Raw genomic sequence first — 25,678 nt, 5'->3', positions numbered from 1 at the left:
CCCGACAGCTAGCCACCCCCAGACAGGTTTCTGACCTCATGGGGTGAGAGCCTTTGTACTCTTGGAGATCAGAAACAAACCGTGCTCTGGGTGGAGGTAGTCCACACCTCCTCCTGGCAGGAATAGCAACACTTGGCAGTGAGCCTCAAAGGCTCTCACCTTGTGATGTGCTGATTTGGGCAGCTCCAACTAGTGAAGATGCTCGCTCCCATGTCCAAGCCCCACGTTTGGCGTCAGGACAGGTGGGAAAATTAGTAGGCAGTGGGGGGGGCATCCCCCTTAGTCTGGCACACACCTAAGGTGGCCAGGAGCTTAGGTAAACCCCTCTCTGAAACATTCTCCATCTTGAGTTGGAGAATTAGGTTAATAGGAACAGGGCTGTGCCCCTCTTCCCAAAGGGAGGAGGCACCTAGAATGGTGTAATCACCCTAGGGGACAGTAACCATTGGCTACTGCCTGACCTCAGTAACGCCCTTATGCAGCAATGCAGCAGTGGAGAAGAAGATGAGAACTGCCTTGGCCCCAGCCCTAGCGCCCTGTCTCCTCCACCAGCGACCCTGCTCGAAAAAACCTGTGTGTCCTGCTACCAGCCCCTCTCCAGGTAACTGAGCTGACTTCATTAAAGACTCTTTTCTCCCGAAGACACAAATTGTGCAACAAAGAAACTCTGACTCCAAGGACTCCTGATCCAGGCTCATCCGTGACCCCTACACATTCTGCACCCGATGCCCATGGCCAGAGTTCAAGAGACTCACCTATTCTATGAAGTCTCTCAGGCAATCCTGACCTAGTCTGCATCAGTGGCTGGCCTCTCCAGGACACCTCCTCAATGCCTGTAACCTCTGTTCGAAATGTCCCCCCGACCGCGGCCGGAACCAGCTAAGAAAATCTGACACTTATTCGCATTCTGCATCCGGCCGCCCCTGTGCCTCTGGTGGTATAGTATTTGATGCTGCTTTGTGGCCCCCCTGTGCTCACCTCAACCCCAGAGGAATTTGCCCTAAGACTGTGGGCACATTCCTGCAAACTGTGCCTCTTCGAGGCTCATTTGGATAACATTGGGCCGAGTGACCTCTGCAACCGGGCGCGCTTGTGCCGCTGGTGGTGCAGTATCCACCTGATCTTGAACCTTGCCCTGTGTTCTCCTAAACCCCCGAAGCCTGGTGAAGTAGGTAGAGTACTTACCTGCCAACTGCTTAACATTGTTTTCCTCCATAGGATTGCATTGTAGTTCTATCTATTGCATTGAACTGTTTAACCTTATCATACAAATGTACTTGATTGACATTTACAAAAAATACTGTAAAGAATTAACTGCATTTACAAAGCGAAACACTACTGCATTCTTGAACAGTATTGCGTCTTTTAAAACACTGTGAAACTTACCTGCGCTATGTGATTCCAGGTTCTAGAAATATAATAACAAAATAACTTTTTGTACAACCCATTGGTCTGGAGTCAGTCTTTGTGTGTGTGACATCCTTTCCTGCCTGAGTGTGTACGATAAATGCTTAACACTACCCTCTGATAAGCCTTACTGCCCAGCCCACCTACCAATAAATTGAGAGTAAGGTATTATCTACTTTAACATCTGCCATACCTTTGGGGACTCACTGGACTCTGTGCACACTATACCTCTTTTTGGCATAGTATACAGAGTAAACTTCCTGCATGCCTCTTCTGCCTGGGCTGTTACGAGGGAGGCTCCCATGTGCTAGAGTCAGCAGTATGTTGCTCTTACAAATTCAGGAGTGACTCCATCCCACTGGCTGCAACTAGAGTATATCATCAGCCATCTCGGGGGTGACCACTATGATTGAGATGGAGACACTGATGTGTGAATACTGACCTCAGATGACACCTCGACTGACCTCCTCGGTGGGACCGGTGATGTCCAGATCCCAGAGGTAAGATGCAACCAAAAGCACTGATATCTGCATGAGTTGTGCCTGTGCTGGCGTGGGGGCCCTGGGGACACCAGCATCACCTCGGGCACCTTGTCCCAGCACCTCCTGCGTCTTGTTAAGACGGTGACCCGAGGAGGATCTCCGCGAGGCAGTGTCACTATCCTCAGGTGAGGCGTGTCGTTGCTATTCAACCAAATCCCATGCATCACTCGGTTATGTAAAAAGTTGGATTTGCCATTAGCCAACATTTTCAGTTTCACCAGAAACAGAAGTGAGTACTTAAGTCTAGCTTCTCACAGCTTGCGGTTTACTCCAAGGAAGGATGCTCTCCTGCGCTGAACCATGAGTGTTAAGTCCGGAATCAATAGCATGTTAGCTTTGTCAAAGGTGATGCGGCCCAGGCGCCTAGTGGCTTGCAGCACTATGTCCCTGTCCTTAAAGTTCAATACCCTGGCTACCAATGACATTGTGGGGCACCCAGTGGGGGGGAACCCCTTGTGCACGCTTGATGGCGAGGTGAGGAGACAGACCATCAGGAGTGACCTGCTCAGCAAGCCAAGACTTCACAAAGCCCGTGAGTCTCTCCTTCTCCGCTGCTTCTGGAAAACCATTCAGTCTTCTATGCTGTATTGCTGGGAGCAGCCCTTCAGGTCATTCAGATTGACTTACTGCTGCCAGACTCTGCCGGTGAGGGCCCCAATATGTTGTGCAGGGGTTTGTGCTAGGGGCTGCAACTCTGCAATGGTTACCTCCTAGTTCTTCACCCTCTCTGAGAGTTTTTTCTTTATCCTCATGGAAGAGTCCTAATTCCAATGCCACGGCATCGACCCTGCCTCCCAGGTCTAGTCTAGTCACTGAGATGCCATTGAGGATGGCATCCAGCTTCGTGGACAGAGGGTGCAGCTTGTGGCAACACCCCAGAATCAACGGAGTCCAGTGCCAACTCCATAGGCCGAATCCAAGTGTCCACTCTGCCCGGAGGGGTCTTCATCAGCTTGGTTTGCACCATATTCGCCCTGGCAGTCTCTTCAACTCCTACGGGGGAGGATCAAGGTGCCCCCATCATTTAGAGGCAAAAGGGTGAAGGAACTTAAATCAGGCCGGTCATCCCCCAGCACCATGTGCCAGCACAGATGCGCCAGAGAGGCACAAGCAGCTTTGTGCAGTCCAATTGTGGTGATCTCAGCAGACCACAGTCTTACGGGTCCTCCGTCCGCAGGGCGAGTCCAGCTGCCAGGGCTGTCTGGCAATGCAGGCAGCTAGTCAGGGCCGGCCACTGCAGGGCACACACGGTCGCTAGACTAGACTCCGTCCTCGCTGTATATGTGTCAGAGGTCCCCCACTGTCCCACCATGTCTCCACTACTGCGAAGGGAGAAGGGGAACCCCTTCCTTGCTGTCTCCAACACCAATTGTGGGCTCCACTACATGGCACGGGGGGCCTAGCCCAAAGCACTGGCTGCTCCCGGGGGCCACTGCCATCCAGGCCTTCCACTGCTCTCCCCCTATGCACCCCGGTGGCAGCCCCATGCTTACCAGTCACCAAGGCTTACGGGGAAAGGAACAGAAGAAGGCTCCTGATGTCAGCTTCCACCAGCAGCTCCTGCCATTCTTGTAAGAGCCCATGGCCAGCATGGCCCACATACTTTAGTTCAGCAGAGCAGGCCTCTTCGGTGTCGTGTGTAGCACTCTGGTGCCGCCCAGGCATGCCCGCTGTTCCAAAGGCTGCCTGGGGCTGCCAACAGCCCCAGGTAGACACGGGCATGGTTGGACTGGCCGGAGCGGGTATCGGATGGTTCCCTGAGAGGCTGAAAGGACAGGGGCCAGTTTTGCCACAGTGGGACCCGATTTTGTTTTAACTGTGGGCCGGTTTTGCAGCACTGCGGCAACATCGATCCCAAGTATCAAAAGCAGCAGTGCTTCAACCTTGCACAGCCCCCCTCCTCCCCTCCTTCCCCACGGAGGTTGGTCCGACAAAATTGCCAGGCTTGCTTTGGGTTTCCAGTCCTGCCCTGAACAGAGGCCTTTGCTCAGGAGCCTCACCAGGTCGCGGCTGCCATCTTGCGGCGTATAGTCATGCTATCTGAAAATTTCACCTATAACATATAAAGATATAACTTCACTTTAACATTTGGTTATTTCTGTGGCTATATATGTGTTTCTATTATATACGCAGATGTAATATGCTATTTACTACAGTTGTTGAGTGGTGGGAGGGGCCACGACTTCCAAGAGGCAAAGAGATCATGGGGTCATGATGCCTCTCACACCCTCCACATAGTTTAGAAATAGCATCTTACACTCTGTGCATTTACATATATCGTTTGTTTATTTTCATTTATTTATTTTAAAAGTGTTATATAGTGCCAACATGACCACCGAGGGTATCAGAGCGCTTTACAGATTATGCATCACAAGGTAATAAGCATACAAAACAGAATAACTAAAACGACAAATTCAAAGTCAAAATTGTCCAGCATTCTCGTGAAGGCACAGCAAAACACATCATAAACAACAGAGGGAGAAAAAAGATCACAGTCTAGAATTGTCCGACAGACTCATGAACAAGGTGGTTGGGCAAGAGTCAACGGGTATGGACCCAGAATCAGAGGAAGGTGCCAGGCTAAGGCAGAAATTTCTTCATCAGGAGCCCTTTGACTTCTTCTTTGAAGAAGACAGTAGACAGGTTCACCTTGACTTTAGGCTGAGAAGGCTCGGTTATAGGTCCTTTTATTTTTTATTTTTGAGGTTTAAGCAAAAGGAAGCTGGTGCTTCTGGAGACTCTAGAACCACAGGAGAGTTCCAGTTTCTGCGCAAAGTGCAACAGCGTCTTGAAGTGGATGGGTTTGTGAGCCATGCATGCAATCTTTAGCTGTATCCGAGCTTCATATAGCTGTCAATTCAGTTCCCGCAAGTCCGGGGAGATGTGGTGGTATTTTTTTTTGCCAGTTAAGAGCCTCGCAGCGGAGTTGAGGGTAGCCCTAAGAGGAGCCGTCCTCACTCTGGGCCGGCCACAAAGTGTTGCACTACCATAGTCCAGCTTTGAGATCACTAATGTTTGAACTGCAACCTTTAGGTCATGAGCAGGGAGGAAGGGTTTGAGCTTCCTAAGTAAACTGAGTTGGAAGTTCACTCCTTTGGTGAGGGAACAAATGTGCTTCTGCATCTTCAAGCTTTTGTCTAGAATGATGCCCAGAGATGATGCCGAGTCTACAAGGTGCGGTCTGCAGTTAAGGGCAGTCAGCTGATTCAACTATTGCTCCATGACGAGGGATTGGTTGTGGGGTGAGATCAGTAGGAATTCTGTGTTGAGAGCATTTAGCTTCAGGTGATTGCATGTCAGCCAGCTTTGTGTTTCCAGCAGGACTGAATTGAGGGACTAGATGTCTTCGGGGGAGGCAATCTTCAGGTATAGTTGGGTATCGTCTGCATACATATGATAGCGAATGCTGGATGATTTTAGGATTTCTGTCAGAGGCTCCATAAACAGGTTAAAGACCATGGGGGACAATGCTGACCCTTGTGGCACCCCAAGGTGACTGGTGCAGGGTGGGACAAGGATTGGTTCACCTTGAAGCTTTGGGATCTGTTCTGAAGGAAGGAAGAGAACCAGCTGAATACCGGCCCAGACAGCCCCATACTGTGTTCTAGGAGGTCAATTAGGTGATCATGTTTGACAGTATCGAATGCTGATGAAAGGTCCAGAAGGATCAGTAAGCACGACTCATTGAGATCCAGCATTCTAAGCGCATCATCCACGATGTGCGTTAACGCCGACTCTGTACTATGACCTGGGCGGAAACCAGATTGGCATTGATCCAGGAGTTGGAAATGGTCAATGTGATGGCAAAGTTGGGCAAGCACACATTTCTCCAAGAGTTTTGCCAAGGTGGGGTTGATAGTGATTGGGCAAAAGTTAAGAAGGTCCATAGGATCCGCATTTGGTTTCTTTAGGATCGGGTAACTTGACCTGCTTTAAGGCAATCCGGAATAACCCCTTGCATAAGAGAAGCATTGGCGATTGTCGTCCAGAGTGTTAGTAAGGCGTATCTCACTTCCGGGAACAGGTTAGATGGCAGGGGGACGTTGTAGTGATTGGAAGGTTTCAAGGTCAACAACATTTTGTGTATAGTGTATTCATCCACGGTTTGGAACAAACTCCAGGATGCATTGTTTTTGAGGCGGCAGGGCTGTGAGGGTTCAGTGATATTCGACTCTGAGGGGCAAAGGGTGATCAGCGGCCCGCTCGAGATGTGATCATGGGCCGAGCGTAGTTCATACTCGATCTTAATAGTCTTCTCCGTGAAGAAAACAGCAAATTCTTCACAGTTCGGCAGTGTCCCTTGACCCGGGGTTGAGAGGTTAGAATGATTATTAGATTGGGACTTGATGATTTCGAACAGTTTTTTCGGACTTTTTTTGGTTGATCTAGTTGAGTTCTGAAGAAGGTAGCCTTCGAGAATCTGATGCATTTGTTGTATATGCTTTGGAAGGATCTCAGGTGACAAAGTTGTTCAAGGGAGCGATATGATCACCACTTCCTTTCTGCAAGTCTTAAATTCCTTTTTTCGGCATTAAGACTATCATTGAACCATGGTTTGGAGAGCTTAGCAGACACTCTTTTAAGCTGAAGTGGTGCTACTGAGTCAAGTACATTAAGCATTGCATGGTTATAGTGGGCCGTTAGGTCATGGACATCATACATGTTCAAAGGAGGGGGAAAGATGTTATCACAGAGCTCCGTCAGGTCTTGCGCGTTGATGTTCCGTAAACATCTTTTTAACTGTTTTGGGTTCTTAGGTTGGGATCTGCTTGCTCTTACCGATTCAAGGACGAGGAAGGTGATTCAATAGTGGTCTGTCCAGTCACAGGGGAGGATCGCCTCCAGGCTGAAGGAGTTGGGCATACCAATGACAAGATCTAAGGTGGCTCCTTTGATATGTGAAGGGCTGTCACATATTTGGATAAGGTTAAGGTCAGGTAGGAAGGATTTAAGGCTATTGACCAGCACATTGTTTACATCATTCCAGTGGAGGTTGAAATCACCCAGGAAGATCTGAGTGCCCTGGAAATCCACGTTGGCCAAAATAACGTCCATGATCTGTTCTGTGAAGGGAAGGTTGTTGCGAGGGGGGTGGTAGAACGCATGCAGTTTGCAATTGTGATTGTTGCCCCCAGTCACTTCAAAGCATAGGTATTCACAAGAGGGCAGGAGGTCGGCATGAATGACTTTCACTTGTAGATTACTACGATGTAAGCATGCGATGCCTCCCCCGTGACCACTTGTTCTGTCCAACTTAATGATATCAAAGTTGGGAGGCATTAGAAGGTCAAGGATGGGAGCAGCTGAGTCATTTAGCAAGGTTTCCGTCAGCATTACAAGGTGAAGGTCAAGATCCTGGACCAGAATGAGATCTGCAATATCCGCAGCGTGTTTACCAGCCCATCTGCAGTTTAGTAGTGCGCATTTGAGACTGATGGGGGTGTCCTTTGGTGGAGGTAGAGTGGGGGTGACTATGGTGAGGTTGTTCTCATTTAATGTTCTTAAGTTTGGCCTAGTTACCCTGAAGGGATCCGTAGGGATTGATTCAATTGCATGCAGATTTGAAGGGAGGGAGGGAAGTGCCAGATCGTATGAAAGTAGCAGAGAATGAATATCAATATCAGACAGGGAGGCTCTATACCTGGAGAGTCAGGATGGGTCATTAGGATGCGGAGTGGAGGGTCAACTAGGGGGTGAGTGGGATGAAGTCCGCCTAGGATAGTGGGTGGAAAGGCGCCAGGAACAACCACAGTTTGGGAGCAGGCGTAGATGGAGATTGGTCTAAAAGGAGCCGATTAGTCGGGAGTTAACTAACAGATCCTCAGTAATGTGTGATAGGCTATGAACATCTGCCTTAAGTTGTTGTAGGGAGAGTGTAATCTCGTTAAGTCGGGCTTCCAATGAAGTGTGTGAATTGGGATGTGAGGCTAGGTCCCGGGAACCCTGCGGCAGAGGATAGCTAGTGAGGGAAGGGGAAAGTGGTGCAGGTGGCGACTAAGTGGGCCCTGGGGCAGGGGATTCATGGAAATGGAACTGTGTGCTTGGGGGAATGTGTAGGTTAGGGGAGGAGGGGACGGACAGCAGGGGACCCTTGTCAGCCTGTCGTACCGTGACTGAATTGTGGGTTAGGCTGGGGGAGGGGATCCAGTGGAGAATCCTACCGGCGTTCTGTACAGTGGAGCTAGGATATTTAGAACCATCTAACCATGAGGGGGTGGGAGCATGTGGACTTTCGTGAAGACTGTGCTGTCGCAGCTTGTTAGCAGTGGAATTGTTAATCTGCGTGGAGGTAGCTAGCGGTGAGCCCTTCGGAACAGATGTAGGGTTCACGGCTGGTGGACCATCTAACTGTGAGGGGTGGGTGCATGTGGACTCTCGTGAAGACTGTGCTGTTGCAGCTCGTTAGCAGTGGAATTGTTAATCTGAGTGGAGGTACCTAGCAGGGGGCCCTTCGGGACAGATGTAGGGTTCGCGGCTGGTGGTGGAGAGGCAGGAGATAGAATTTGCACGATCAGGGGAACCCTTGAGGGGCCATCAACTCCAAGGGGGGTGGCACTGAAGTTGGCGACTGTCTTCAAGATGGTGGGGAAAACGTTGTCAAACAACATAAGATAGCGGTCAGAAGCTTGGATAAGGATGGTTCAGTTTTTGTAAAGTGAGATGGTGGCTTCAGCTCTAAAGGCTGAGGAGGGCGCAACTAACTATCTAAGACCATGAGGAGTTTTATGGGAAGTGAAGTTCTTGAGGAGAGAGTAAATGGCCTTCCACCATTGAGCATGCCGTTTAGTGTATAAGATGAGATCATTTATGGTAGCACCTTTATTAATGGAGAAGAAGGGGTCTAAGATCAGGGTTTCCAGATGGGTTTTGAGTAATCTATGTTTAAATTTTTTTGCAGCGTTTTTTGAGAGGTTCGGGGATATATGATTCTGAACGCGTTCTAGCCAGCCAGCTCTAGGTTGGGAGAGATGCGATTCGGAGGTCTCAGTACCATAACCGCACACCGCCATGTCTCCACACCAAGGAAGTCTAGATAAGCAAATCGACTGGGCAGAGGTGTGCGCCGACCATAGGAGGCGCAGGGAGGCCACTAGACTGGGAAGAGGTTGTGATCATATCAAGGTGGTTAGCTGTGTACGTCGAGGGAGAGTGTCATGGGGTTATGTTGGAATGAGCAATTGCATGATATTACTAGCCACGCATCCTCAGGTTCATTCAGGTGTACTAACACCTATGAGAGCCAGCTAACCAGGGCTGAAAGATAGGAAGCTGGTGTGCAATTGCATCCCACTTGCTCACTAAACATTAGAGACCCACTTGTAAGCTATACACACTCAAGTACCATTAGGTAGGACAATATGGGAGGTCAGATTATACAAGCAAAGATATTAGACTGGACCGTAGTGGCTAGAAGGCAATCCTGGAGTTTACATCTTCAGCAGGTAGACAGTACAGGCTGGCCGTTTCATATAAGCCCTTAGAGGAAATAACCATCTCCCACTCTGTGGTGATGGGGCAAACGAAGCCAGCCCCTGTGTGGGATACATGAGGAAGAACCCACTCCAAGATAGCCGCCAAATGCTGGGAATGGATCAGTCCCATTTCTCATTCCATGGCAGGCCGTACCTAGTTCTCATGGAAGGGGGAGCTCTTCTTCAACTCCCAAGAGGGGGGGCAAAATGGATACCTAACCTTACCAAGACACTAATAGAGGCAAACAAAATGGGCGCCCAACCTGTAATTAACTGAACATAGGACAACCAAGAGAGCTAGGGCAGGAAAGTGGGTAGATCTGTACACACATGCCAGTCTTTCTTTCACCACACTTGACACTGGCAGGAGGCAAAGGCAGCAGGGGGAGTCACACGGACCGCAGGTTGAACAGTCCCCACGCACTCATCACTCCACAGCAATCACCTGATCTCGACGTGTTGTTCAGATCCATCCAGCGCGTTGCTCAGGCTCTGCAAGATGCTCTGGATGTTTCATCGAGCATGGGACTGTTACGCTGCACCTCAGCTGGACTGCTTCTCTTCAAGCAAGATGCTCTAGACCTTCGAGCACCGTGCTCATTGTAACCTGACAGATCTGCTCTCCGCAGCTCCCCGGGGATAAAAACACAACCCCTCCGGCGCCCAGCATCAGCAATTTATGTGGTTGCATTTATAAATGTATATTTGTTTTTAGCAAAATGTATTTAATCAAAACCAGGATGCAAACTGTTAAGTTTGAGCAGTTAGGGTAAAATCACAATGAAGAGGCCATCTGACTATTAGGAGTGATGTATCCTGGGTAAAGTAATTTGTACACACAATCTTTGAGGCAGCAAACAGTTTTGTTGCAGAATCATAATAAACTCAAATGATACCTTTGCACTGTATGAATAAATATGTGATTGTGTGTCTATTAGTACAGTTGCCCTAAAAAAAAATTTATTGGGCTACATGTATTTTCCTTGCTGTGGTATGTGTATATATGTGTGTGAGCATTCTTATTATGAATTTTTTGATAATCATGAAGCTATATTTTCCATACTTCAGGCCAGACTTAAAAATGGTTAGGAGTGCTTTACAAATACCCCCCCTCAAAAAAAACAATAGAATAAAACTGCATGATGAAACAGGTTTACTCTATTATTGCGCTATTATAAGTGGAAGTAGATAATCTGTAAATAAATGATCTCAGTTGTAATAAACTATTAAAAGCGAGTAGTTGCATCAACCTGTATTCTACTCTACACCACAGCTACTGATAGAAGTGTAGATTCCCCTTTTCCGCGCTATGACCTTAGCTGTTGAAAGTGGGAGCATTGTTGAAACCTGTGGCATAAGCAACACCTCAGTCTGAGCAGATAGGCTGTCATGCATTTTCGGTCAATAAAATGGCTGCCATCGGGTTGTGTTATGGTAGCATCTATCCTTGATATTTCAATGTGAAACATTTTCAGAGGCCTGGAAATATGCCCCATTTTGTGAGAAACAACACACTCTACAGTTACCTGTATTTAACAAAGCCATGAAACACGAAAGTGGGAAGAAAAGCGGAGAAGCAGGTGTTACTTTAGGGATCACACACAGGGTCGGACGGGCTAGTCTAGAAGGCCAGTGTGTGGGCCTGTTTGTTTGGCTGTTTGTGGGCCTTATTTAAGGTCTGATGTGCTGGTTTTTACTGTTCATTTCCTTGATATTAACTCGTTCGGTGCTCATGACGGAACCACGCCGTCATGAGCCACGGTTGCCGTGTGCTCATGACGGAGTGGTTCCGTCATGCTGCGGCCGTTGGCGGCCGCGCCGCCCACGCGGCGCTAATTCCCCGCCTGTGCGGGCGATTAGCGCTGTGGGCGGAGTCATGACGGAACCACTCCGTCATGAGCACAGCCCAACCGTGGCTCATTACGGAGTGGCTCCGTCATGAGCACCGCGCCACCGCGCTGCCCCCCCGCACCCTCCAGCGCTGCGGCGGAATTTCCACCGCAGCGAAGGGGTTAAACAAGTATTTCCCGCGGCAAGCTCAAATCCATGCAGTCTTGCGAAACACTTCTACAAGTTCAAAACTGCTTCGATTTGCAAACATGGGCCACTTTTTCAGGAATTATAATTCACTGAGGGGGGCCACTTCTATTTCGGCTCTCGGTCCAATTTTCTGTCCCAGTCCGACCCTGAGCGCACCTGATTCCTAACAGCAGTGCGCCTCTTAAGAAAACGTGATTTCATTAGAAACCAGGCCCAGCTTGTCTCTGAGGCACCGTGGGAACGGAAGGTACTTCCTGCCTGTGAAAGCGAGAGGCGCTGCAGAATCCAAAAAATGCAGCTGCGACTGTCAGCCCCTGCCTGGGATCCTCTGGAGACACAGACTCGCCTCCATGCTGTTCTTTGAAAACAGTCTTATTCATGAACTAAATATTGGCTTTAACCAGACACGTCCAGGGCACGTCTGAATAAACTGGAAGTAATTGCCTGAAAATGGTGCACGTGCATATCACAGCTGCAGCCCGTGCAGGTAAGAGCCTTGGGCCCTGGTTGGGGGGGAGGAGATTCGACAGATGACCACGAGGGAAAATCAAATAAATAATTAATTTCCCCCTTGTCGTCGCCAGTCGAAACCTTCCCCACCACTCTAACCTGCAAGGGCTGAGTCTGGCATATCGCATGGTTTGTCTCCTTTGTGGCTCAAGACTGTTCCTAATTTTGGGAACACTTGATGAAGCCCCCCGATATATGCAGGTGCCTGTGCTGTCTCTGGTCTAGCAAGTACCATACAGAACCATTCTGCCTACAGGGAGAAGTGAGCTAGGGCACAACTGTGGGTCGCGATCCACTGGTGAGGTGCCGAGCTTATTTTGGTGGGTCATGAAAGTTCAAGCAATAAAGATGCCTTTATATTCTGTATTCATCTTGTCACATTTTCCGCCTTCAAAGACAGGGGTCAAATGTCAAACTATGTCTTCTGACAAATTGCTGCTTATTTTTTTTTTTTTTACATGGGAATTAGTGTTTATTTTTTTAACATGGGAATTTATAAATATTCACTGAAACCCTAATTCTACACATTATCATTTGTGTGCAATACAGTTTTAGTAGTAAAACTTTGTAAATTTGGTAGCAATTTCAATGGAAAATGTGCTATCTGTAAATGAGTGCATTACCACCCAATGCTTTGGTTACGTTAAAAATTGCTCGCCTCAGGTCCATTAAGCTATGTGAGTCGTGAAAGTTTGTAAATGTAAAATGTAAATGTCAAGGTACTTATAGAGCGCACTGTCACCAGACGGCCACCTTGCGGTGTCGCCTTTTAGCGGTTTCCTGGCACTGATACTCCTACCGCTGTGGAACCCCTCCTGGCTTTCCCTGTGAAGTGTCCACTCCTGGGCACCCCCAGGGTGAAGCCAGACATCCTTAGCGCTGTTGGGGCCAGTGTGGAGGCTAAGCAAGCTATTGCCCAGAGTTGCAGCGTGGGGCCCGTGATTAGAATAGGCACCGAGGCAAGAATAGACAGGTCCGAGGAAATTGAGCCCGAGCCCCGCCGAGGCGGGAATCGAACCCTGGTCCCTGGCCAGAACTCTGCTTCAGGGTCTGCCGCTCTAACCATTGAGCCACACTCCTCCACAAGCTCTAAAAATTGGGTTGTGGTTCTAAAAACTTTGGGAAGCACTGATATTGGGGCTAAGGTGAGTTGTCTGTAGAATGTGGAGACCTGAGCTCTGCTTCTAGATTTGCTGCTTGATCACACTCTGTGATCCTGGGCAAGTTGCTCCATATCCTTGCCTTTGAAAATCAAGATATGTACTTGGAAACAGGCATAATGATGTTTCTAAGTACTCCTTAACAACATGGCAGGCTCAAGACATTAAACTGGTCATCCCAATGGTTTCTGAATACCTACCATCATGCATAAAAGAAACACAGCTGAGGGGTTTCCTTCCCAAATATTAATAATCTTCACAAATGAACTTTAAGATGTGAAAATCAAATCAGCCTTGAAATGTCATTATAGGGTGAAGGGGCTTTCTTCTGTCACATTTAATTTGTGTAATGTTTTTTTTTCATGAATCATCTGCTTTTTGTCACAAAACTATTTATTTCTTCCAATTATTGATTCGGTTTTTCGAGGTTCAAAGTGTGTATTTTTCCCATCACTAAGTACGAACTTTAGGGCAAACTGTGCAAAGATTTACATTCTGCTGCAAACTCTGAGGTAAAAATCCGCAAATTGCTCTTTTATTGGACATTAAAGCTTTTAACACATTAAAAGGATATCAGGTAACCTTCGGGGATTAAGGGGGATATTCTCAACAATCACCGAAAATGATCGATAACCTCAGTTAGCGTGCGTTTTCTTATTGCCGTGTACCGCGTGAAATTATCGCCGTGTTAGCGACGTATTCACAACATGCCACTAACAGGCGATAGTTTCAGGGAACGGCAGTGAAAACTGCCGCTAACATCAGCGCGAAGGCGATAGGAAATCCGGCTTTAGTGGGCGAAAACTACCGATATGCCCATTAACGACAAAAAAACTCATGTTAGCCTGCCCAACGTGAGTTTTTTTTTATCTCTAATGCAAAAAATAGCCTATCAGTCAACATCCAATAGAAAATAGGTATAAAACCCCCAAAAATGCAGAATGGAGAAGCCTGGGCCAAGTGCAGCACACATCAACAACCCCTGCAAGCCACCCAACATCCAGAATGACCAGGATGAGAGCCAGGATGACTCACTGGACCTGCGTGTGGAGCCTGGATGCTTCGCTAGACCTGCGTCTGGAGCCTGGATGCCTCGCTGGACCTGCGTCTGGAGCCTGGATGCCTTGCTGGACCTGCGTCTGGAGCCTGGATGCCTCGCTGGACCTGTGTCTGGAGCCTGGAGTGGGATGCGGAGGAGCTGTGGAGTCGATGAGCCATGGCCGTAGACATTGAGACGCGACAAACGCCCGTACCTGGTGGTGAACTCTGGCAGTTCGCATGGAGACGCGTTGCTGACCTGTGTGAGAAGACCGCCTTGTGCACCTTGGAGCTGTTAATAGTAGAGGCGCTCCTGCGCACCAACGTAGGGAGGTCTGCATCGCATACTACGATCCACCACTACAACGTGGTGCATGGATGGGATTACCAACGGTGGGTGCCGCCTCTCTGCATCACAGGCCGAATGATGTTGGGCTGGCCGGACGCTGTGAAGGTTGAGGCCCCTGAGCTGCACCGAACATATGTGGCTGGAGCGCTGCAACTTCGCGCCTAAGGGGGTCCTGCTGCATCATCTGCATCGGGAGGTTCACCAGTGCACTTGGCGGCGACTGCTGTATCTAGGCTTGTAAAATCCCACCTGGCTGAGGCTCCTGCTGGCTGAGTTACAGATTTGGAGAGAGTGCAGCGGATTGCGCCACGGTGTCAATGTCCATGTATGGAGAAGGTGGGACGCATAGCGCAGGAGGCCTGGGGGTTGAGTCGCCCAGGCCTAGCACACGTAGATGACGCACCCTCAGTGGCAGCTCCTCCCCTATGGCGGAAGAGCGCTGCCCCACTGCTTTCAAGCAGTGCAGAGGAGGAACAATCATCACATGATGATACCTTACTGATGAAAGCATGCAATGTTTCCTTTGCTTTAGGACCGCTCCAAGCACGGGGCAAGGCATGGGCAAATTGGCATGCCCACTCAAGTGCGCAATGACTGTTTGGTCGGCCCACTCAGGCCGCCCAAAGCAGTCATGCGCACTTCCCTGTTCGTAATGCCTGCCTTGTCCCATTGCCAATTACCAAACCCACCACCGCATCACAGCTTTGTGATTGGCTCAGGGGAGGGAGCCTGGCTGCCTACTTCCTGTTCCTGAAAGCAGAAGAGGAGCGAGGGAGCAACGACCCTGCTTCGTGGTAAGACTTTCCTTATTAAAATATTAACAACTCCCGCTCACACGCACATCCCCGCATCCACGCCACATCCAGTGTCGTTTCCAGCGTTTACCACCTCACAGCTGTCCAGCCACCCCAGCACTTATCAATGACGGCCACTGTGCGCCCATGTACAGCGGGCGTACCACTCGTGTGCCAAAGGCACATATATGGTTGCGAAGCATGCCATAACATCGCATTCCATTCCAATGCATACTAATACTAGGCACATTGCAACAGTAGAGTAGGTGTTGCATAGTGGAGACATTAATATCATTAATATCACTATTCCCACTTCCCACTTTAGTGAGTGCAACCCAAAACTAACCTTTGCACCCCAAACCCAACGTGAAACCTGGAATTCCTTTTTGAGCCCCATAACACACCCAAAATTCAAATTTGACCCAAATGCACACCCCAATTTCTATATTTTACCCCAAAACACACCCCAATTTCCACATTTTTCCCCAAAACACCCCCCAATTTCCATATTTTACCCTAAAACACACCCCAATTTCCATATTTTACATCTGAAACCCATACCCACCCTAAAAACTTTAAATTACCCATTACTGACCTCACAATGTGTTGTAATCAAATGCGATGTAAATTCACCTGCTTTGTCGGAGTTGCGTTGTTAAGGATGTACTGCCTGCATTGTAATGGTTGTCTCCCGTGCCATAGGCAACCCATAGGCTATGCCGTTTGCGTATGTCTGCCCCTGGACCGCGCTCAGCACCAAGGAGCCTTCCTCTTGGACACTCCACCGCTGCGATGACAGCACCCTCCTTGCCATCAACGGTGGATGACCCCTCACCTGCCAGGACCAACCTCTGCCCCGGACCGGACATCGCCATCGCCATCGCCATCACTGATGGCTGCAGTATCACCCGCATGGCGCACCCTGACCATCAAGGAGGAGGCATTGCCATCACCTACAGAAGCACACTCCAACTGACCACGCACTCTAATGACCCTTGGGTGACCATAGACCACCTCAACTCCCAGATCCGGACCAAGCCCAAGCACATCCTCTGCAGCATCCTCATGTGCAGGCCCCCCGGGCCATGGCCCCCCCATTCTCCAATACGATTGTAGACCTCATTGCACCCCAGGGTCTCCCATCCGCCAACGATATCCTACTCGGTGATCTCAAGTTCCACCTGGACAACCCCAGTGACCAGAACACCACCCCCTCCTGGGGAAGGTCCCCTACATCAGACGCAAGCAGCAAGTCACTTCAACTAGCCACATAGCAGGACACAGGAACGAGCACGTCACCTCCGCCAGCGGGAACTTCAACTACAGCCACAACACCGGACTCTCCTGGACCGACCATCATTGGTAATATCACGTCTTTAACTTTCCCACCAGACACCACCCCCTTCATCGCACCCCCTCACAGCTGGATCAAGGCCACCGAAGAATGTCTCGTCAACTCCCTCCGCACCAACACTCCACCAATGCTTCCAAACGATGACACCGCAGGGCGCAACCACCACCGATGGATCTCCAACAGCGCCGACATTCGGGCACCCCTCATGACCGGCACTGCATCAGTACCTTCCGCCTGCCTGATGGCAGGCGTGAGGATGACGCAGTGCCACAGAGATATCCTGGCCCCATGCATTGATGGCGTTGCGTCATGGTTGTGACACGACTGCAGCAATGCGTGACTTTAGCACCCAACAGATACGTCAGGATTCCTGCCGTATCTGTCATTACTTGTGTCATGGACCGCTGTCCAATGAATACAGCGCATCAATGGTGTTGCAAGAAGGGAAGTGATTAGTGTTGCAACGCTGCAATACTTTTCATGACTGGGGCCCAGGAATGCGAACTATCTTATTGATGGTGCGCATTTCTGCTCTGTAGTTTTGTCGCAGGGCAGCGCTGCAAGATTGCTTGCAGCGCTGTCCAGCACCAAAACCTGCTGAGATGAGGCCCCAAGTGTTATCCCCATTTTTAAGACCAGCTATTTTCTGGTCTTAAGTATCTGACTCGTACGGCAGTTAGTGGCAGTTTTTTTGGGCTTCAGGACTTCAAGGATCCCCTTGTGAATATGGAGTAGTGCCGTTTTTGCATGAGAACGCCTCTCCTGCATATAATTACCCCTAACAGAAGTAACGATCTTCATTACGGACGTTTTCGCCTAAGAAGTGTCGCTAACAGCTGTTAGCGACAGCTTGGTAATAGGGCAATAAAATTATCGCCGCATTAGTGGCAGAAAAGTGCCGCTAACACGGCGATAACTCCTTGTGAATATGCCCCTAACTGTTTTGAAAGACTCCTGCTGCATACAAAAGAATTTATAATTTATGAAATCACAAAATGAACGAACCCCTTGCCAGTGATGTGATCCATGTGTGATCTGCAATTCAAAGGAGATGTGCAGGGAACCCACAGTCAAAGCAAAGCAGACATATGGGAGGAGGAGTCATGGGCTTTAGGTGCACATTTTACCTATGCTTCTGACTAGGACCAGAGCGTGGGGCCTGCCCTCCATGTACTACGCATGGGGGGCCTCAAGTTTCGTTACACTGGCTCCCTGTAAAACTCCTCCCTGCACAGCTGCTGCTTGACTACTCAAGCCAATCATCAGACTCCGAGTTTATTCTAGACTTGCAAGTAAAAAACTTCTGCCAAATAGAAATATCCCACAAAAGGCCATACTTACTACTAACAAGCACTTGCAATGCAGTAGATCTCTCATTTGCAAAAGTTTAAGCTATTGTCATTTACAATGGCAATAGCTCAAACTCTTGTAAACGTGAGACCTATTTCACTTCAAAGAAGCAGCCGCCATTGTCCGGGGTTGCTCGAAAGTGAAAGCTCGCATGGCGAGGAAAGCTCGTCTTGCCTGCAGAAGGAGAAACTCATTAAAGAAAATAGTGCTTACAGACTAAATAAGACATACAGTGTTGCAACAGAAATAAAAGGGCCAGTCGCCTCGGGAGGTTACAAATGGTGACAAGGGGGTACTAACGCGGGACTTACAAGCCTAATAATGACTCGGAAGACAGTGTTTACAAAGGACAATGACACAAGCCAATAAAAAATATGGGCGGAGAGTGGGCGGGGCTTCAAAGACATACTCCACTACTGCATGCCTCGCAGCAGCGCATTTGCTTGCCAGGCTCGACCTAAAAAGGCACAATATTCAGCAAGGTACCCATCTGTCGAAACATGATATCCATCCCAGAGAAATTGTGCTTGTGAAACGAATTCACCCCCATTTTTACAGAATGTTTGCCTTTCACATCACGCTGTATAACCGCAAACCGGTGAAATTCCATGAATGAGAGAGACACGGAAAACAATGTAATTGCATGTTTTTGGTATCAACATATTGTGAGAAAAAAAGATACAACCATTTCTACACATTTTAATTAGCCCACTAGGTCAATCAACGCAACACTGAATAGCGTTTAGTCATAGCACTAGAAGAATTTCAATGTCACGTTGCTTGCATGTGAATAGCACACATCTCAAATTTGTGTGGTCCCATTGCATGTTCGAAATGACTGAATCATCTGCAATTTTGTTGACTAAAGTCAAAATGGTCTATGGACAATATATTTATTTACATTTGATCATGTTTAGTGGTGGCCCGTATTGTTAGTGGCCGGCGGGGATGGAATAAACAAATTTTTGTTTTGCAGCAGGCCTTATTGGACACTGGGCAGTTAGATCCTATTATAGCTGTGTCTTGTGTGCTTTGTGTAAGGATGAGTGTGTAGAAAGACAATGCTATTTATTTTGCTCTGTCTGGTAGCGTGGTGATTATCCACTGCTCTGGTTTGGGTGGTTGTTGAGTTAGGGACCGTCTTTGCCAATTATGTGGTTTTGTTGCAATGCTGTGTGCATGTGGGTATAGTATACATCTTCTGAAATGTTACTATGTAGATGACTTAGAAGATATGGATGTGCTGTATAGGTGGCAAAGCTAAGCCATCTCCCTGGCTTCACACTGTGGGGAATATTTACAAGCCCCTATCGCCATCACGTCACTTTTAGTGACGTTGTGGTGGCGATAGGAGCTTCGCCGTATTTACACTTAACGTGGCTTAACGCTGCCTTGTAAATAAGGCCCCCTTTCACACTTAGCGGGGCGGGAAATGGGTGTTGTGGTGAACGTTCCACCACAACACCCATTGATTTTGAAGCTGCCCCCTATTTACAACAGTAGCGTAAATAGGAGGCAGCACCACAATTAAGACTAGGAATAACCTGGTCTTAAACAGGCAAAATGAGGAGAAATGCTTTATTTCTCCTCGTTTTTGCTGTTTCCATTTGTGCTGCGTTGTGCAGCACACATAGAAACAACAAATTGCCAATGATCGTTTATGTGCAGGAAGGTGACTCTTCCTGCATATAGCAAAACCAAAGGAAATAATGGACGGAGTGTTGAACATTGCAAGCACTCACCCCCAGTCAACTGATCTGGGTTTAATCCATCACCATTCTTTAGCCCACTCTGCCACCCCAGTTCAGACATGGCCATATGCAAATCAGTCTGACCCTGTGCCTCATGGGAACAGTCCAGCCCAAACTGCCAAGCCATGCCTTCCCTGGAACGGAAACAAGCTTCCTAGGACCGGTTTCAGGCATTTCAGCCGTCTTCAGCCAGGCTTGCTTGAATCCAGTGGGAAAGTGAGCAAGGGACTCACGTCTGAGCATACCCTGCCAACTTATGGCGAACAAAGTGGTACAAAAGGGAGTGGTGATGGACGGAGCATCAGAACCAATCAAACACTCACACCCAGTCCACAGATCTGGGTTTAATCCACCACCGTTCTTTAGCCCACTCTGCCAACCCAGTTCAGACATGGCCATATGCAAATCAGTCTGACCCTGTGCCTCATGGGAACAGTCCAGCCCGAACTGCCAAGCCATGTCTTCCCTGGACCGGAAACAAGCTTCCTGCACATAAACAATAACACAAAATGCTGTTTTGCAACTTTAATGTGTGCTGCAGTAAGCAGCACACATAGAAGTTACAAAACGACATTTAAAGATTGTTTATGTGCAGGAAGGAGAACCTTCCTGCACATAAACAATCTTCCCCACAACACAGGCACCCTTGCACTTTGGTGCAAGGGTGCCTGCGTTGGGCAGCTAAAGTTAGCGCCAGCGCAGGGGGACATACAGGGCTGCACGTATTCTAGTGAATATGGCACACCCCTACATTTCTGAAGTGATGAAGCGTGTCGTTAGCTTTCTTGGCTTAACGGCATACTTAGCCAACTTATTTTAGATACGCCCACGTGTTCTGTACATGTAGGTGTACGGGGTTGTGCTTCACGTGTACTGTAAGTGTAGGGAGAAGGATGAATATAACTTAATTCATATATGATGTTTAGCTGGCAGTGCTTAGCCACATGTATGGGTTGAAACAGTGTTGTGCATGTGGTTGAGCCTGGGTTTGTGTCTAATACATGCATGATGGTGCCAGGAGTCTTACTCTATGGGAACACTTTTTCATCCAAAGTAGAGGAATACTCCATTACTGGAATTTTTCCATATATGGGAAAGGCCTACAGAGAAAGATAATGTGCCCAACAGCACACAATCAATCTGTAGGGAAGCCAGGATTAGAACACAGCTATCTCCGGTAGTTAGAATTGGAAACGTAAACACTAGTCCACATTGTATTGTATTGTATTGTAATTGCATTTATATAGCGTTTATTACCCCTGACGAGGCGTCAAAGCGATTTTTCGGAGAGTAGCACGCTACTCTGGAACCCAAAAGGATTAGTGGTGAATTAGTATAACATGATCTTGCTCACCCCATCACTTACTGCACATAGTCACTGACTTACTTCCAGATGACCTCTAGTTGCAGCTTGATGGTTCCCAGTTCTGTTATGTCCACAATAACACTCCTGGGCCTTGTGGTGAAAAAATCTGCACAGTCACACGTTACCAGCCCGACCAGCACCGTTGTCAGTCCCCGAAGTTCTATGACCTATAGAATAAATATGTATCACAAACATTAATATAAATATGCTTTTAGGGTTTCAAAAACAATTTGAGACATACTCTGAAAACCTGTGAATTTGCCTTACGAAATAAGTTATTCCACCAATGGGCCTCAGTACGAGATGGGTTACTTCACCTGCAGCAATAACTTCGGGGGCAATAACCCAAGTTCCCATTGCAAGTATGTTTGGGTCCAAAGTTATTGGGTCTGAAAACTCTGCATCTGTTAATTCCGGGCCAGAGACACTGGACCCGTAAGATTTGCTCCAGGACAGGGACTGTCGGCAACAGCATCCCCTGGCCCCTGGGCACAAGTCCTATAAAAAGAAGTGGGGGGACAGACCAAGTTAGGCGGTATGCAAGTGACATCATGATGCGTGCCATCACAGCACATGATGTCACGACACGTGAGATTCCATGTGGTATCACAGGAAGTGACATCACAAGAAGTGACATCAGATACTAAGATCTCACATATATGTTTATCAGGTGTATCATGAGTACATTTAAGTGCATTATGATAATTAACAAATGAGATTTGGAGTCAGGGTTGTGCCAAAGACGTGGCGCAATCCTGGCACAAATCTGGGCCTCAACTACGAATTTCTTTTTAATCCCTGCCACAAAGAAATTGGCAACAATGAAAAGCATGCTAGTAGATGTGTTCTGCTTAACTGGTTGCAAACTCTGCATTTTAAAATATTTTATGGAGTTAAGGTATCTACTGCAGAGGTGCCCAATAAATCCCATGGAATAATAATAATGGTGAGATAACTCTGGAGGTTAACACATTTGTTGGAGAGATCTATGTTTTGTGTAGTCCCAAATTTGAATCAAAGAAGCATAGAAGATTAATTTGTTTCCTGCCAAACATAATCACCCACTGTTCTTGGGGGCAGTGGGACGGGGCGTTTGGGGATTGTTGAACCTCTATTTTGTTGCTGCTTTCTTCGGGTTTGTTATTCATGATATTACAACACACATGGTGTGCATTTTTTACAATACTGTGAGCATAAATGTACCACTTAATTATGCAATAGTGCTCCGTTATGTGTACGTTAAAACATATGCCAACTGAAAATGCAATAAAATATGCGTAAAAAAAATAAAGTTGTCTCCTACAAAGCACATCATGTAACATGCAGATAACATATTTTTATTTTATGTAGATAGGTAAGTGGATTTCTGCTTTTAACACAGAGATCCTTTTGTTACTTGCAGTTCATAAATTGTAATCCTTGTAGCAGACCACAGTGAGCTCTGAGGGCATTTTACTCCTACACCTTGTAACGCCAACTGTCTCATGTAACATCTTGAACGCTGATTTGCACACTTGCATGATTTATTTTGTATGTATTATGTGTATGTTATGTAAAGCGTTTAAACACTGCATTGGGATGAGTAGTGCTATCAATGAAATAAAATAGTGCTATTTAAATTGTTATTTCTGTAAATACTGGGACAGACAAGCCCACCTGACATACTTACAGTGCATGCACTTATATACAGGGACTGAACAAAGTCAAAAGCATGCATCTCATTTGTACCAGGAAGAGATAACACGCTGTGTGCTTTTGTTTCCTCTCCAGTGCATTTGCATGTAAGTGTGAGGTTCCAGGCCACGTTCAGTTACAATACTCGATCAGAAGGAGGCCTGATGGCCCCTTAACTTCTACCTTTGTCGTCTGCCCAGCTGGAGGTGAAAAAAAGCCCCCTTTGCCTGCACGTTGCTGCTGGGAATGGCTAGCAGACAACGTGCAGGAGCTGTTGAACCTGTCCCGGTGTCTGAAAATTACAATGGAACAAGGCCAACATATTTCTCGAGGCCCAACTTCTTGGCAGGGTGGACGGCGCCCATCCTGTGAAAATAGTGGGAGGACGCCGTGTACCCGCGTGTACCCCGACTCGTGCCGTGCCTGGCCCCACCTGCCACCCGTAGCACTGCCGGGGAGCTGAAAATGTTCACCGTGGACAGGCAAAAGTGTGCCCTTTGCCCCTGCCCCTCACCACAAACCCTCAGCCGCAGTACTGCACACGCTTTCCGACTGCTCAGAGCAGTCGGACAATACCAGCTTTTTTTGTTTGCTGAAATAGCGTTAAACTGCCCGGCAAAGCACCGGTAAATCCGAATCTGAGCAATTACTGCCTCCATTTTGGAGAAAAAAAACTTGTAATGACCAGCCCTTGTTGCAGAGCACTGACTAGTAATTTAAATTCCTTCCGTCTGGTACCTCCGCAGCAAAGTTCAGCCACCTCATGAGGGCTTAGAAGGAAAGGCTGGAAAGGAGTAGTGAAAGATACTATGTTAATGTTACTTTAATTCACTCCTACTAGCCAGCTATAGCCTGCTATATGTTAAACAGGCGAGTGTGCCCCAGCTAAAGCCAAATAAATATCCTAGTCAGTCCACGCATATAGCATGGAGGTTGGTGACGTCACACACACACACGTGGTACCCGGGGAAGACAGGATGCACCATGTCTGACGGAAGGGGAATGGTCAGCTGGAAATTATGCCGCCCACCACTGTCAAGTGGCTAGGAGAAGAGCTGTCCATAATTGTCTCATTTTGCTTATTGGCACTACTGAATAAATGCTCAGTACCTTACACAGCCTATACATTTTGCTCCGATTTTGAACTATTCTGCACCAGACCGAACTTAAGCCAATGCTTGTTTTTTCCCCATTTACGATTACGTCACCATTTACAGTTAGATAAAAGGTGAGGATAGAAGCACTTGCAGAACAACCCGGTGTCCTAGATCTCCTCCAATTTTCTTGCTTATCTCCTCAAATACTTAAGGCTCAGCATATGGGAGGCAATCACAGGAATGCTATTGGTACTACAGCTCAGTGGGCTAATGCATCTCTTGCAGAAACATTATTGGAAACTGAAGGTAAGATGGTCAAAACAATGTACAACCACTCTGCTGTTCATCCTTCTTAGGTTGATAAAATGAGTACCACAGAGTTGCCTTATAAATAATACCTGTTATCAGCACATAGAGAAGAGATAATTTGTAATGTGTATTAGTTACTATTATCTACGTAGCAGGTAATTCATGATCAGGAAGAACAGCTGATTGGGAGCTTTGGCAAGCATCATTCTTCCATTTAAGGATCCCAGTGCTGGATGTCATTACTTCAGATGTTTTTACATGGAGAGTGATTACATTGTGGTCACTACATCTGAAGTACCTTTACATCACATACCACAACATCAGGAGGGTGGCCCTAAATGTAACGGAGGGTAAGCAAAGCAAATTATAATTCACAGACCTGTCAACTCACAGGGTGCCCCCGTGTGATGCACGATATCGGCCCTCTTCACACGGTCACACGGTGAGGAGCTGATATCACACGGTGGCAGGGAAAACAAGCCCAAAAACACTGTAAACAGTGGATTTTCAGCTCGTTTTTGGAGGCTTTGAAGTGCAGACGTCAATTAAGGGATGTGGAAACACCCCAGGTTATCAGCACCAGCCTCAGCATGCTTTTTTCCTTCTTTTTGGAGGAGGGAGATTGAGGACCGGTGGGGGCAAAAGTGCCTCTTAGCTACTTTTCGGCACAAGGCCCCACCCCTTCATGGCCCCCCTCCTCACACAGTGAGATCTTTGTTTTATGTTTTTATGTTTGGGGGGATTTTATATAGCGCTCTATCGCTCCGAGGAGCATCTTGGCGCTAGGTTCAATTTGTGTGGTTCGAAGGCAGAAGGGAGATGTAATAGACCCTAAAGTAGATATTAGACCAGGGTTTTGCAGGCGGAGGCAGTTAGGTTATAAATCCAGGTTTTAATGGCTTTCCTGAATTTGCTCTCACAGGAGATTTCACGAATTTGAGGTGGAAGTGTGTTCCAGGCTCTAGAGCAAGTCACTTGTGGGCGTCGTCCTCTGTGCTGCATCCAGTTTGCAGAGGGTCAAAAGAACTTTGTTTACACTTTGAAGTTTGACACAAGTATAATATTGGAACTGACAGCCTTGTAACCATAGCTAATTGTTCTGTCTTGTCTTCTCTAAATTACAGGCAAAGAGTTTAGGGATTAATCCCAAGTATTGCTTTGCAAGTGCATTTCTAGTTGATATGGTTCATTTTAGTATACATTAGAATTAGAGCACAGGTTAGGTAGACTGGGGCAGATTTACAAGCCCCTTGCGGCACTTTTGCGGCACTTTTCCCATGTTAAAAGTGACGCAAAAGTGGCGCAAGGGGCTTGTAAATCTGCCCCACTATTTGGTAGTGCTGTGGTCCTGAGAAAAGTCAGAGACCCTGCATTGGCCTACAAAATATGGCTGAAACATGTTGACCTTCAGAACGAGAGATTACTAATTTATCCTATCATTCTTCTTCAGTATTTGGCAACTACT

General features: G+C 47.6%; 1 protein-coding gene across 3 annotated transcripts in view; it reads right to left on the bottom strand.

The window, feature by feature from the left end:
• RIPOR3 (RIPOR family member 3) overlaps positions 1-25,678 on the bottom strand; it is a 456,892-nt gene that overhangs the window by 132,167 nt on the left and 299,047 nt on the right. For all 3 annotated transcript variants that reach the window (XM_085619148.1, XM_085619147.1, XM_085619149.1), the window contains one exon: positions 21,155-21,300. In XM_085619148.1, coding sequence (XP_085475274.1) covers positions 21,155-21,300 — 146 coding nt within the window. The remainder of the gene's footprint in view (positions 1-21,154; positions 21,301-25,678) is intronic.

Source organism: Triturus cristatus, chromosome 7 (genome assembly GCF_964204655.1).
Source record: "Triturus cristatus chromosome 7, aTriCri1.1, whole genome shotgun sequence".
NCBI lineage: Eukaryota > Metazoa > Chordata > Amphibia > Caudata > Salamandridae > Triturus > Triturus cristatus.
Note: the sequence above shows the minus strand (reverse complement) of the source record. Positions and strands in the feature narration are given on the sequence as shown.